This window comes from Megascapheus bottae, chromosome 9 (genome assembly GCF_031878675.1).
Source record: "Megascapheus bottae isolate mThoBot1 chromosome 9, mThoBot2.hap1, whole genome shotgun sequence".
NCBI classification, from domain to species: Eukaryota; Metazoa; Chordata; class Mammalia; order Rodentia; family Geomyidae; genus Megascapheus; species Megascapheus bottae.
This window is the reverse complement of record NC_143517.1, coordinates 17,036,217-17,051,127: the sequence shown is the minus strand read 5'-3', so window position 1 is coordinate 17,051,127 and position 14,911 is coordinate 17,036,217. Positions and strand designations below refer to the sequence as shown.

At 41.1% G+C, this 14,911-nt stretch overlaps 1 protein-coding gene across 1 annotated transcript in view; it reads left to right on the top strand.

Moving 5' to 3' along the window:
• The first annotated feature begins 3,166 nt into the window (after nt 1–3,166).
• Nucleotides 3,167–14,911, top strand: part of Arfgef1 (ARF guanine nucleotide exchange factor 1) — a 121,663-nt gene continuing 109,918 nt past the window's right edge. Inside the window, exon 1 of the mRNA XM_090338910.1 lies at nt 3,167–3,324. Coding sequence (XP_090195036.1) covers nt 3,201–3,324 — 124 coding nt within the window. The 5' untranslated portion in view covers nt 3,167–3,200. The remainder of the gene's footprint in view (nt 3,325–14,911) is intronic.

Genomic DNA, 14,911 nt, shown 5'->3' with positions numbered 1-14,911 from the left:
TTATCATGCAAGAGCATCAATTTTATTCTTGAATTGAATCTTATTTTTTTGCTCCAGGCTAGGGTTAACATCTTTAGTGTCTGTGAGTACCCACTTCCTGAGATTTTCCCCAACACTTCCTTATCTTTTGGGTCAAGTTCTACACCCAGAAAGGGAGAAAGACTTGTCTCCCTAGGAAAGGAAGGTCGAAAACTCTCCTAAGAGATTAAGTTCTGTCTCAGGGATGTTATACACAACAAAAGAGTATTTCAAATAATCAGTTTGTTTCATCCTCCACTTAAAGTCTTGAAAGGATTACCATTGCTGTTGGGATGAAACCTCAAATGTTCCAACAAGGGTCTGTCTGTATGAACAGCTTCTAGTTTCTTCATCTCTACTGGAGCTAAGTCTCCTTGATTCTTGCAGTCATGCATTTTTGTACCTAAGACTAGCCAAGTTTCTGTTGCCCCAAAACCTGGGGTCTTGGGGGAAGTTTTCACTGATGCATGTTGGTTAATTTTTCTTCTCCTTCCCATTTCAGTTTAAATATTACTTTGGGGAAGCCATCCCTGAACCTATAACCCACATGAGATTGCTCCACTGCACTCATTTCACTAATACTGTATACGTAAGCATGTATTCACTAGTGGCCAGAAGTTTGGCCTAGTGGTAGAGTGCTTGACTAGTATGTATGAAGACCCAGGTTCAATTCTTTGGTACCACATACATAGAAAAGCTGGAAGTGGTGCTGTGGCTCAAGTGGTAGAGCACTAGCCTTGAGGAAAGCCCAAGGACAGTGCTCAGGCCCTGAGTTCAGTGCCCAGGATTGGCAAAAAAAAAAAAAATTCACTAGTGACTTGCTTCCTTAAAACCTCTTTTCCTACTATATATCTTCAGCTACACAAGGGCAATTATCATACTTGATTCTGTCCAATCTCATTTATCTAACTTTCTATTTAACAAAAACTCCTATTACTCCTTATGTCAGCAAGATGCTAGTATAGTAGTGCAAGCAGGTAGATGAGGTACCTGCACGTATGAGAGAAATAGACAACGAATCAGCACACAAAGAAGCAGGGAGACAAGATTGATATCTGCAGTGAGGTATACTGTGAGTTCCGCAGGGTCATTAACCATCCTGCATATGTTATTTAGCATAAAGCTCAGGGCTAAACATAACTAAGTTATGTTTCATGAAAAGTCTAAAACATACATCCCCAATGGGTGGATAATTCTGCTCCAAGAGTAATTCAGAGACCCAGACTTCCTTTAACTTGTGTTTCTGCCACTTTTTAAATGTGTACCCTTAGAAGAGGAAAGGGAGTGAAAGACAGCTTAGGGAAGTTTTTTGCTTTGTTTTGTTTTCATGGTCAAAGTCCCTCAGTTATATCTAACTTCCCTTAGGCTGGTGTAGATAAGGCACCATACAGAATGCACCATTCAACAGGACCTGGTACAAGGGTGGCATTATGAAGAAACAAGGTAGAGCTGGTGCTCTTCCTCCCAAATTTTTATACTCTTTTTTTTTTTAGTGTGTGTATTGTGTTTGATGCGGGAGTATAACGAACCTCTAGTTTCTATGAATACGTAGCTTAAAGAAAAATGAAATTAACAAGGTTATGGACTTGTATCCTAGGTCAGCCAAGTGTGTTCACTTGAATTCTGAGTCACCTTCAGATTTTCCATTTTTTATTTCCTAATCTGGAACAAGCTTTTACATCTTTGGATTTGGGCAACTTCATTAGGCAAAGTCCATGTTTAACGCAACGGTATAGAAATGAGCATATGCAAAAACTAAAGGACCCTGTACTGGTGGAACCTGGAACTTGGAGACATAGCCCTGGTCAACTGTGCAAACTGTACACATATATGTATTGGTATTTCACATAATTTCTTGCTCAGGAGGAAACACTGCAGACATTTGAGATCTTTGGTATCAAGGCAGCAGACACACGGTCACGAGCATTCATCTTGTTTGTACAGAAAGCATTTCCATCCTGAAACTGGTTTTCCTATCTTCCACCGAATGGGTATATTAAAGGCACAGGAGCCCCGGGCTCTTTCTAAAGGGACTGGAGCCAAAAGCACTCACCCTAACTTCAAAGTCTGTCAAGAAAGAATCGGAAATCTAGACCTTTCCTAACTCGCCTATCTTACGGAAATGAAAAAGTGAAATATATTTTTTGTCTATTTTTTTTTAAAGCTTACTTTTTACTACCTAGAATCCTCCCTGCTCCGACCCGGAGCAGCAGTTTCCAGCCCTCGGGAAGGAAATTCAGACTGGAGCGCGGCAGGTGGAGAGCCGGTGCGGGAGGAGACGGCACTGCAGGTGCTGCTGTGAGCCGACCCCACCCCTGCCGGCAGGTGCACCGGGGCCCAGAGGTGGAACCGGGGCGCCCGGGGTCCCCAGATCCGGCAGCCGGCGACGCGAGACACCCCCAGGCCCAGGCTCGGTAGCGCAGGGCAGCCGCCACGCCCCACGCCGCCCGGCCGGCGAGAACGCGGAAGGCTCCGCGAGGCCCCGCCCGGCCGCCGTAGCGCCGCGGCTCGGGCCGCCCCTCCCGCGCCGCCCTCCGCCCCCTCGCCTCCCGGCGCCGCGGCAGCTCTGAGTAGCCAGCACCGCCGTCGCCGCCGCCGCCGCCGCCGCCGCCGCTTCCTCCTCTGCAGCCGTTCGGCCGCTGCGTGACGCGTCGTTTCCTCCCAACATGGCGGCCGGGGCAGGCTGGCGGTGATGGAGACCCGTTCGCGGTTCCGGCGGGTGCTAATCCCCACAGTAGCCCGGGCAGCCTGACTGTCGCCGGGCCTCTGAGCAGCCTCGGCCTCGGCTCCCGGAAGACGGCCTCCCGGGCCGGGCTCCCTCACCGCCGCCGGGCCCCGGAGGGACGAGAGAGGCGGGGGAGCGGCCGGGACGCGACCCCCGGGCCCGACCGGAGCGGAGGCTCGACGGGCACGGCCCTCGAGGGGGCCACCTTGCCGGGGCAGCGAGGCTCTCGACGCCCCTCGCCCGCAGCGCGGCGGGGCCGACGCGGCCGGGGCTCTCCGCTCCCGCCGCTGCCCTCCACGCCTCCCCTTCCTCCCCCGCCGCCTCTCCTTTCTCTCCGCCGTCCCCCCTCCTCCTCCTCCTCCTCCCCCCCGCATCCTCCCCCTCCGGCCGCCGGGAGCTGCGGGTCGGACGCTCCGTCGCCGCCGCCGCTGCCCCCGCCGCCCCCTTCTCCGCGTCCATGTATGAGGGCAAGAAGACCAAGAACATGTTCCTGACTCGGGCCCTGGAGAAGATTCTGGCCGACAAGGAAGTGAAGAAGGCGCATCACTCCCAGCTGCGCAAAGCGTGCGAGGTGGCCTTAGGTGAGGGAGTGGGGGGGGGCCGGGGCTGGGGGTGTCCCGCCGGGAAGGTGGGGTCTCCGGGGCGGGGAGCCGGCCCGGACCGAAGTTGACGGGAACTCAGCTGGTCGTGGGGCGCCGCGCCGGAGGGGCGAAGGAGGTGGGGCGGGCTCGGGGCCGGGCCGGGTGGAGGGGACGGCTTGAGTGGACCGCGCGCGGCGCGGACGGGGTGGATCGCAGCCACCCTTTGTGATGGAGCCGGGGACGAGCGGTTGTTTTGTTAGCTGGGAGATCGAGGTGGGGCCGAGGTGTCAGGGTGGCTTGTGGGAAGGGCTCCGTACCGTCGTGACCCTAGTAACTTTATCGTTTCTGTTCTTCCTCCCCCCCCCCCCCCACACCGGGTGGTTACTCTGGGTTCACGGGCTGAAGTTGCTCTCCGGTTGACAGTCTCGGGAAAGGGGCTTTGCGAGAGGGGTGCAGCCCGTCCTGACATCAGGAAAAACGAGAGTAATGTTGTACCTAACCTGGAAGAACAAGACCGGAGGGCTCCGGGCGTGAAAGCCCAGAGAGAAAAGATCCTGTAGATTAAAGTGGTTGATTTAGGAAACCCGGGAAGGAAGGGTTTGAAATGGGAGGAGGGGGGGGAAGGAGAAAAAAAAAAGACAATGACACCCACCAGCCACATGTCTGGGCAGTGGCAGCTGCTCTCAAGCTTCATTTGTGATTTATAGTTTAGATGGAAGAGATGTGGTATAATGAAGACCGCAGCAGGGAAAAATCCAAACAATACCTAGAGCCAGAGTAGGCAGATGAGGAATTGATTGGGGGGCGGGGAGGAGATTATTGGTAGCTCTGTTGCATCTATCAATCAAAGGCAGAACCTTTAAGGATAGTTCAGGACGTTTTACATAGTGGTAAATCCCTGAGGCTTATACTTTGTAGCACTGGAAATACAGAGTAGGTCAAATTAGCAAGCAATGAAGTTGGTTAAATGTTTTTTTTTTTGGGGGGGAACATTCTCAAAAGGAAAAAAAAGTAAATCCTTACTTTAATTTTCACGGTTTAAAAGGCAACTGTGCCTTTTAAGTTTTAAAAATAAAGTACGTTACTATGTAACTTGCTCTACGTTCTTATAACGGTGATATGAAATGCACAAAAGAGATTTCAGTATCAAACTCTAAATTTTTAGCCTGGTATGCTTGTACACACCTGTAATCTCAACGTGAAAGAGGGTAGGGTTCTACAGTTGGGGTCAGAAGTCTCAACAAAAACTGGATCTATAGTACAGTGGACTTCAGGATTGTTTTGTTATTTTTTTTTAACCTTTCTCTATGCTTCCTTTATAAGCCAGAGGTTCCCCATTCTATTTTTCTTGTATATAACAAAAATTTTTTCTAAGTATGTGAGAGTCAGATATTATATTTATATCTGGATCTTGAAAGGATTAACTGTTAGGTGAGGGTGACAGGAGGAAAGTGTACTTTTTAGAGAATTGTTAAATGTAGGCTTATAAATAATCTGGCAGGGTCAAAAACATAGAATATCAAATTAAAGTTTTTATGTTTGAGAACTCAGATTTTCCATGTTAGAATATATTTTAATATGTTAAATAATAAAGATTACACTAAAGAAATGGAATGTGTTGTGTATACATCCTTCCCCTAAAGATTGCTGCCTGTTTTAATAGTGAGTTTGGAAATGATGCCAGGCTTACATCTCAGTTCTGTTACATTTTGAGATTATTTAAAAAGTCTGTTGGCTTTAAGTTCCTTCTCTGAATTAGAGTGTTGAATTTACTGATTGTATAGTCACCTCCCCTCTGATGTGCCGTGAATGTGAATGCACTCTGTTGTCAAATTGTGCATTTAGTATTCCTGCTGCTCTAGTTTGGCATCTTTAGAGGGTTTATTAGCTCTCTAAATTGTCTTTACCATTTCTAGAGGTAGGAATTTTTTTTTGATACTATGTCAGCTATACATAGTTGTCTTGAGATGGACTAGGCACTTTCCTTGATCTTTATAAAAGTTACATTTAGCCTGCTACAGAGTAAAAGTTCGGTTTACATTGTCATAGTAGCTAATCCCTGACTATTGTTTCTTCAATTATCCATCAGTATTGTGACACAAATTGGTAGAGATAGACTCTTTGATCCTGTCAGGAAGTATACCGCACATATAAATGCTATATTCAAGTATCTATTGTGTCTGAAAGTTATTAAAGACTTCCCTTTTCTTTACTATAGGAGTCTAGGCCCGGCCTTCATAGGTCCCTTAATAGTTTATGTGGCCTTTAAACTGGATGGGGAAGCAAATTGGAGTGGCCTAGTTTGTTCATCCTTGGTTTATAGATTGTGAGTGGGTGGGGTTGAGTGATGGAGGAAGTACAGAGGTCATTTTGTGGGGAGTGTGAATACATGCCTGCATGTATTCATTTTCCCTTAAAGTATTGATCAGCACTTACATGGAATTGAAGGGAGATGGCTAATAAGAATATACATTTTGTATATTCTTGTATTTTTGTATATTTGTATTTTTTTTTTTTTTTGGTCCAGTCCTGGGCTTGAGCTCAGAGCCTGAGCACTGTCCTTGGACTTTCTCAAGGCTAGAGCTCTACCACTTGAGCCTCAGCACCACTTCCAACTCTTTTCTATGTATATGGTACCTAGGAATTGAACCTGGGTTTTCGTTCATGCTAGGCAAGCACTCTACCACTAGGCCAAACTCCCGGTCCCTGTATACATACTTTTAACACAGTTGACTTCCATTTGAAAATTTTTTTATTGGCATATGACTAGATTTCAGATTATTGGTATTCAAAATTAATTCCCAACTTTAAACATGACTAATTAGAGAAGTTTTTTGTATATCACAGATTGTAGTTTACTGTTTATTATTAAGAACATTTTATTTTTTGGCTAAAATGCATACCTACTTAAGAAAGCATCTTATTAATGGAGATCTTGTTCATTATAACAAAATCTATTCTCAAAGACACTATCTAAAAGAACTTCCATACACAAAAGTAAATGTTTTAAGGATATGCAAAATTGCTTGAAACTTATTTCAATTTTCTTAAACATTTTACTTTGAAGATGGTTAAAAAAAAGCTCCCTCCCCCTCTGTATGATTTATATGAAGCCCACAGGCCCAGTAGCAACTCCAGGTTGGCCCTCTTTTGGTACTTGCCTTACCACAATTTTCTGCAGTGCTCATTGAGTTCTGTAGAGTGAGGGTGTCTGGGTTGCCCTAGCTTAGTCTGATCCACTCTTGCTCTCGAGAATCCTGAATTAAAAATAGTCTGGCCATCTGCTGGCAGATGAGACAACAGCTAAACTATTTTTAGTTTCAAAGAATTTAGGATTGTTTTGGGATTGGGCTTGAAGGTAGCATTGTTTATCTCTTAGGTTTGGGCATATTCCAGCCAGGCTTCTAAATTTTAGGAGTTTCTTTGATATTTGGGTTGTCCTTAGTTCTACTAAGTTCAGCTTTGGATAGAAAGCAGAAGATATTCTACAAATGTTAGAATGAAGAATTCAAAGTTGTTAAACTGGCATTGATACTGAATAGGAGAGACTGGTGTTTTTCAGAAACAGGTTTTAAAGGGAAGCTAGAGGGGGTTCTTAAATGGATATGAGAAGATGATGAGAAACCGAAGAATCATTACAGAAGTAATTTGCCTCAGAGGATATGAATTTATGTAGTTTTTCATAAAGTGATCTTGCTAGTTTTCTTATAGTATGATATTAGTATTTATAATTAGTTTTCCCCAGAAATATCAATTTAGTATTGATAAACTTTACAGTAATTCTGCCCCATTTATTACTGGTTTTGGTTGATAATGATATAAAAAAGAGAATATATGCATGGAGGGGGAAATTACTTGAGTGATTTTGGCCCTTGTATGTTACTTTTGGTAGTTCTATCACTTTTCCCCATTTTATGACGTTTCCAACTATGTGTTATAGTCTGTGAATAATTACATTTAAAATCAGTCATTAAGTCACCGTTTAAGCCTACCTTGATATCTGAAGTAAAAGATGTTTTTAGTAAGCCAACTCTCTTGAATTCTTGAGAAAGCTAGGAAAGAATGATACAGTAAATGAAATGACTAAAAGAAAGATCCGTATTATATTTGTCCTTTTCCATTTCAGATTGGTTTTAAGGACCCTTACTTCAGGATAGCATTGAGTAAACTACATGTCATAGACCCTGAGTTCTTAGCAAAGCTCTATTGAAAGTAAGTTTAGTTGAAGAAATATGTGTAGGGCACAGTGTGTAATCTTTTTCCATTTTGGAAATTTACAATAACATGAACCATGTACCCTCTAAGGAAGAATCCTGCTCAGTTCCCCCCCACCCCCCCCATATTTATTTACTTGGCTGCTTTTTAGTCTATAAACACAATGCCTCTAGGACACCTTGTCCCCTTGAAAATTTCTTTGTGACATTGTTTAAGAGGAAAGAAAGGCAAAATAAATAGTACTATAGGCCTACCCAATGATGAACTGTCTTCCAGAGCAGTTATATGTGTTGAGAAAGTACTCTTATTGATAGTGTGAGAAGGGAAGAAGGCATAGTTGGCATGAATAAGATCAAAAGAGTGATTTGCCAATTAGTCTTTTTTCTTTACTCCATCTAGTGGTAGGTAGCTAATTTTTCTCTTTTGGTAAGGTTTAACAAAAAATTTTGAATGGGAAATAACATTGCCATTATTTTCTTTTTATTTTTTATTTTATCTTATTTATTTATTTTTATTTTTTGCCAGTCCTGGGCTTGGGCTCAGGGCCTGAGCACTGTCCTTGGACTTTCTCAAGGCTTAGCACTCTACCACTTGAGCCTCAGCACCACTTCCAGCTTTTTTCTATGTATGTGGTACCGAGGAATTGAATTTGGTCTTCGTGCATGCTAGGCAAGCACTCTACCACTAGCACAAACTCTCGGCCCCTATTTTCTTTTTATAATGGAAGCATATTCGCAAAGGAAAAACACGAGTAAATTATAATATAGAATATATAAGTATATGTTCTTGCCAGGTGCTGTGATGTGTGCCTGTAGTTGTACTTATTTGGCTGAGGCAAAAGATCAGATCAGCCTGGACAACTTGGAGATAACTGGTCTCAAAAACAAAAGGACTGGGGAGTGACTCAAGTGGTAGAATACCTAGCAAATGCTAGGCTCTAAGTTCAAACCCAAGTATTGCCTCCCCCCAATCAAACTAAAACAAACAAAAAACCAAACCTAGATGCTAGCTAGTCTTTTCTCAGATATTTGTGGAATTCCTTGTATGTTTAAGGTACTGCTCCAATGCCAAGCATACAGAAAGAAACCAAATAGGTTTCATGGAACTTAACATTCTTGTGGTGTGAGAAAAAGAAACTACAAATGAATATATATTATCAGAGTATCTGAAGAAATAGTTCAGAAGGATAGGAGCTGGAGTGCAGCTTCAGATAGGGTTGTTAAGGATGGCCTTTCTGTGAGTAACCTTTGAGCCTAGACCATAGCCTTGAATGATTCTGCCTTATATCTACCTGGATGAAACTGAAACAGAACAGAAAGATGTATAGATTTGTACTATATGTGTTTCAGGATGCAAGGAGCTTATGTGTTTGAGAGGTACAAAGGGAAACAAGGACAGATTGAGGGTTTTGTTTTTTTGTTTTTATTTTTAAAAGAATGAAAAAGCCATGAGAAGTTTGTTGTTTTTTGTTTTGGTCCCAGTCCTAGGGCTTGAACTCAGGGCTTGAGCACTATCCTTGGGCTTTTTCCTAAAAGCTAGCATTCTGCCACTTGAGCCACAGCAGCACTTCTGACTTTTTCTACGCATGTGGTAACAAGGAATTAAACCTGGGTCTTCGTGCATGCTAGGCAAGCACTCTACCACTAGACCATACTCCCAGCCCCCATGAGAGTTTCTAAACAGGGGAGTGACAGAGTATTTATTTATTTATTTAGTGTTGGTTCTGAGATATTAACTCAGAGACATGGGTGCTCTCCCTGAGCTTTTGTACTCAAGGCTAGCTCCCTATCACTTGAGCCACAGCTCCATTTTCCAGCCTTCATAAGAGTCTCATGGGCTTTCTTTTTTGGGGGGTCAGTAGTGGGACTTGAACTCTGGGCCTGGGCGCTGTTCCTCAGCTCTTCAGCTCAAGGCTACCGCCCTATGCCTTGAGCCACAGTGCTCAAGGAGATAAGAGTGTCAAGGACTTTAGTGCCCGGGCTGGCTTTAAACTACTACTATCCTCAGATCTCAGCCTCCTGAGTAGTTAGGATTACAGGCTTAAGCCATTGTGTCCAGCTATACTGGGCTTTCTTGTCCTTGCTTTCTTCAAACTGTGATCTTATCTATCTCAGCCTCTTGAAAAGCTAGGGTTTAAGTGTGAGCTCCCTTTAGCCAGAGGTGATGGAGACTAAAAAAGAAAACTGGTGGCAGTGGAAAGTGTGAATTTTTTTGTTAGGAATATATTTTTTTAAAGGATCTATAGAAGTTTGTTGATGGTTGAATGCAAAATGATTTACATCAAGTTTGTAACTGAAGCTCTTGAGTACTTAGAGATTATATACCTCGAAAGGGGACACTAGAAGCCAAAATGATTTTTAAACAGGGCTTTTCTATATAGGTCAGGGTGGCCTTAAACTTGAGATCCAATTGCTTCAGGCTTACGGACACCACCCTACCGTCTGGAAATAGGTTTTTATATAGCCAGAAAGTGTCATCCTGCCTTTTACGTACATTTAAATTTTGTTTTGTTGAGAAGATATCTTATGTCGTCTAGCCTGGTCTCAAATTCATGATCCTGGGCATACTGACATGTACATTACTTTAGAATTTTGTTTATTTTTGTCGATTTTGGGAATGAAGTCCAGTGCTTACACATAGTAGGAAATGCTGACACTGAAGTCTATTGCCCTAAAGTGTGTGTGTGTGTGCGTGTGTGTGTGTGTGTGTGTAATGTTAACCTAATTGAAACATTAAAGCCAGACTTGGTGGTTCCTGCCTATAATCTCCTACTTAGGAGGCAGAAACAGGCATGGACATAGTTAATGCAATCTTATCTCAAACACAAAATCTTTAAAGGGCTGGTGGTATAAGCTTTGGGTTCAGTTCTCAGAACTGAAGAGAAGAAACAAGTTGGGTGAAAAGCCTTAACATTTCAAGGTTTTTTTTTTGTTGTTGTTTTTTGTTTTTTTCCAAATCACATTCTGTATTCTCATTAAAGTGTGGGCACCAATCTCAAATACCTACATTCTTCAAATATTTGAGCCAGTTTATTTGTAAGGCAATTTATAGAACAGGTGACATTTTCCCTTTACTGTATATCACTTTGGCTTTCTCTTCATTAGTCCTCAAAATAAACCCAAATGCTTAAGTACTATCACTTACATTTTGCAGATGGAAGAAATCGAGCTTAGTGTTTGTTTCGCAGAGTTGGAACATGAACACAAGCTTACACAGAGCTATATTAGGACTTGTGCAGTGTTTGTGTTTTAGTTAATGTGGCAGGCCTACCCTGTACCTTTGGACCACCTGTTACACAGTTTAAAAGTGAAAAGTTACAAAAGGAAAAAGAGGGGCCAGGAGTTTGGCCTAGTGATAGAGTGCTTGCCTAGCATGCACAAAGACCCAGGTTCGATTCCTCGGTACCCCACATACATAGCAAAAAGCCGGGAGTGGTGCTGAGCCTCAAGTGGTAGAGTGCTAACCTTGAGAAAGTCCAAGGACAATGCTCAAGCCCTGAGCTTAAGCCTAGGACTGGCAAACAAAACAAAACAAAACAAAACAAAACAAAAGGAAAAAGACTCTGGGGAGATAGAAAGGATCTATCAAGAAGAGAAAAAGGACAACAAAACATTAGTAAAATAGGAAAATACTGTAGTACACATTTCAGTAATATTACCATCATATCATGATCATGATGTACTTTTCTTACTAAAAAATTTATTAATACTGATTTTTTACATTATTTTTAAGCATCAAGTTTAACAAACAAGTATTCAAGAATGGAATCTATATGCAATCACTGGCACATAAATTTAAGAACAAAATTAAAATTAAGCTGAATGTATACCATAGGTACATATTGATATATATCAATCTATATCCATCATAGATCTATATAGATCTGTATGTCTGTATCTACAAGTTCAGATCATGTTGTACTTTCAAGAAAAGGCAAATTCATATTTAAGGTGTTCATTTGGCCACTACTAGGACTTGAAATCAGAGCCTAATAATATCACATGGCTTTTTTTTTCTACCCTCTCAAGGCTAGTGCTCCACTTTTAGTTTTTTACTGGTTATTTGGAGATAAGAGTCACAGTCTTTTCTGAAGCCCAGGCAAGCTTCAAACTCTGTCCTCCTATCTCAGCCTCCTGTGTAGTTAGAATTACAGGTATGAACTACGAGCATACAGCTTTTTTTCTAAGATTTTTAAACAGAAACAGCATATAACAAATAAATGATCTCTAAAGTTTTTTTCCCCGTATTCTAGAGTTCATTTTTCTGTAAAGTTTTTGTATTTTGAGTCAAGTGGAAATATGAACGGTCTTGTAATTTTCAGGTAGATTAGCTTTTATTGTACTTATATTTCTAACCCTTAAAAATATGTCCACTTGCTTTTAGCTTAATGTTTTGTAGTGTTTAAAGTGATTTCAACAGTTGAAATAAAAAATAAACTCTTCTCAAAATACCATGCATAATTACATGTAAGACCTGAAAAATAACTTGTATATTTCAATCACTTCTATCAGAATATACATGTCATTATTTATTTGTCATGATTTTCTTTTCAGTCATCAGTATGTCGTATGCATTTTCTGTATGTTGTGTATCTACACAGGTTTTAATATTGTATCATTAGTTTAAATATGTTTTAGTACTCAGGACATTTATATTTAAATCTTCCACAGACATTTTTAACTTTACAAATGTATTTATATGTATAGATTTTAAAGTAATTAAATTTATATGTGACTTATAAAAGATTAGATAACAGGAAACATTCTTACATAATCTACTTTAATTTAAGCGCTTTATAGCTGTATGATAACCGTATATAATAACTTTAACTAAAATTGATGGGTCATGATGTGGAATGTGCAGAACACAGATACAAAATACCATAAAAAAATTACATTGCCAATAAACTTCTGTTAAAGAAGCCTTGTAATAGGAAAGACTAATTGCAACCTAGAATATGATTGAAAAAAGGTTATTACTTTGTAAAATGGCAATTACTTTGTACAACTAGTTAAAGATAAAAATTATCTATTTATCTATCTATCTATCTATCATCAGTCATGGGGCTTGAACTCAGGACCTGGGCATTAGTGTTTTACCACTAAATAGAGCAACACCTCTATTTCCAGTTTTCTGGAGATTAATTGGAAATGAGAATCTTATGGAATTTCTTTGCTCTGGCTGGCTTTGAACCATGATCCACAAATAAAAGTATATTTTAAGAAAGTTTATATACCAATTTTGGCAATCAAGGGAAAACAAAATTATTATAATAACTTGTATTATAATAATACAAGTCATGGGGCTTGAACTCTGGGCCTCGGCATTGTCCCAAAGCTCATCAGCTCAAGGCTAGTGCTCTACCACTTTGAGCCACAGCTCCACTTCCAGTTTTCTGGTGGTTAATTGGAGATAAGAATCTCACAGACTTTTGTGCCCTGGCTGGCTTTGACCCTCCATCCTCAGATCTCAGCCACCTGAGTAGCTAGGATTACAGGCATGAGTCACTAGCACCTGGTTAGTTTTGGTGGAGGGTGGGGGCAATACTAGGATTTGACCTCAAGACTGCACTTGCCAGTCAAGTGCTCCACCACTGAGCCACTCTCTCCTTTTTTTTTTTCAGGTTATTTTTGAGATAAGGTCTACCTTCTGACTAGGCACAGACCTGAACCATGAACTAGTTATTTTAATATTCCTTCTTAGCTGAAAGACAGATGGGAGCAATCACAATTGACTTGTTTCCACTGAGATGGGAGTCTTTTGGACTTTCTGCTTGGGCTGTCCTGGAACCACAGTCCTCCTGATCTTTGCTTTCTACTTAGTTTAGGATGACAGGCACTTACCATTGCACCCAGCGATGGATTGTGAAAAGGAATCTTCGGAACTTTCTGCCAGGGCACAGGCCCCAAGCCAGTCATAGTTTCCCAAGTAGCTAGAATTCAGGTGTCAGATACCAATATGTTTAAGCAGGAAACACAAGAATAGAACAAGGAATTGCCACTACCTCAGCTGTCTGTCTCCAGATTTGCTTTACATGATCAGGTGTAGATAAATTAATAAATCTAAGCAAGATACATGTAAGAATTTTATAGAACTTGATAATATTTCTTTGGATTAAAAAAAATTCATTGTTAAGCTTGTCAGGGGACTCCAGGAGATTAAGCAATGTATGGATGCCACAGCTGAATGTGGAGTTAAATATGTAGGACATAATAACTTCACCTGTAATGCCTTTCTGAAGAATCTTTAAGAAATTTACATTTTGTGGGCCGGGAGTTTGGCCTAGTGGTGAGTGCTTGCCTAGTATGCACAAAGATCCAGATTTGACTCCTTGGTATCACATACATAGGAAAAGCCGGAATTGGCGCAGTGGCTCAAATGTTAGAGCTCTAGCCTTGAGAAAGCCCAAGGCCAGTGCTCAGGCCCTTACTTCAAGCCCCAGGACTGGAAGAAAAAGAAAAGAAAGAAATTTATATTTTGTATATAGAAAAGTGTTAAACAAAGGGGGGACAACAAGATGAGGGGAGGGGGTGGGGAAGGAAAGTGGGGACAAAAACATGAGAAGGGGTAGCAGTGATTGTTAAGAAATGTACCTTCTATCTGGCGAATATAATGTAACCCTTCTATTAATTACAATAAAAAGTGTTAAACATATATAGCAGTGTGTAACATGGGATATGTATTTAATGAGCTCATATTTGTCTCCTCTGAATTGAGAAGTGTGTTTTAACTCAATGACCTCAAAAACTTTTTTTTTTACAGTTATTTTGAATTTGTGTTAGCACAATATCTAACCTATGACTTTGTAGCACTGGTGCAGACATCTTCATTGCCCCTTTCTTGTTTTTGATAATCTTGCTTGCTGCTTTTTTCAGATAATTTTAGGATTAAAAAAACTTCTACTAATAGTAGAGAACAATAACATAAATTTATCAGTGTTTTGGCTTTTATTTTTATTTTTTGTCAGTCCGGAGGCTAGAACTCAGGGCCTGGGCACTGTCCTGGGGCTTTTTCAAGGCTAGTGCTAGCACTTAAGCCATTGAAAATGTGTTTAATGCAATGAAAAGCAAAATCTTATATGTAATTTCTAATGTGAATCTTTAGAAATAAGAATGAAATGGTGTACATTGTCTAGTAATGTGAAGAATAGAAATAAGATAGATTAATATCAATTAATTGCTGTTAAGCTTTTAAAATATATACCAGTGTGCCCCTCACCCAAAGTTAAAATAAAATTAGCAGGACATAGAAGTAAATACAAATAGCAACACTGTAGAAAGTTCATAGCTATGTTTTTGGAAGACATAGGGCAGAAATTGAAATTAAATTATCACTTCCTTTCTCAGACTGTTCCTTTCATCTTCATTGTGCT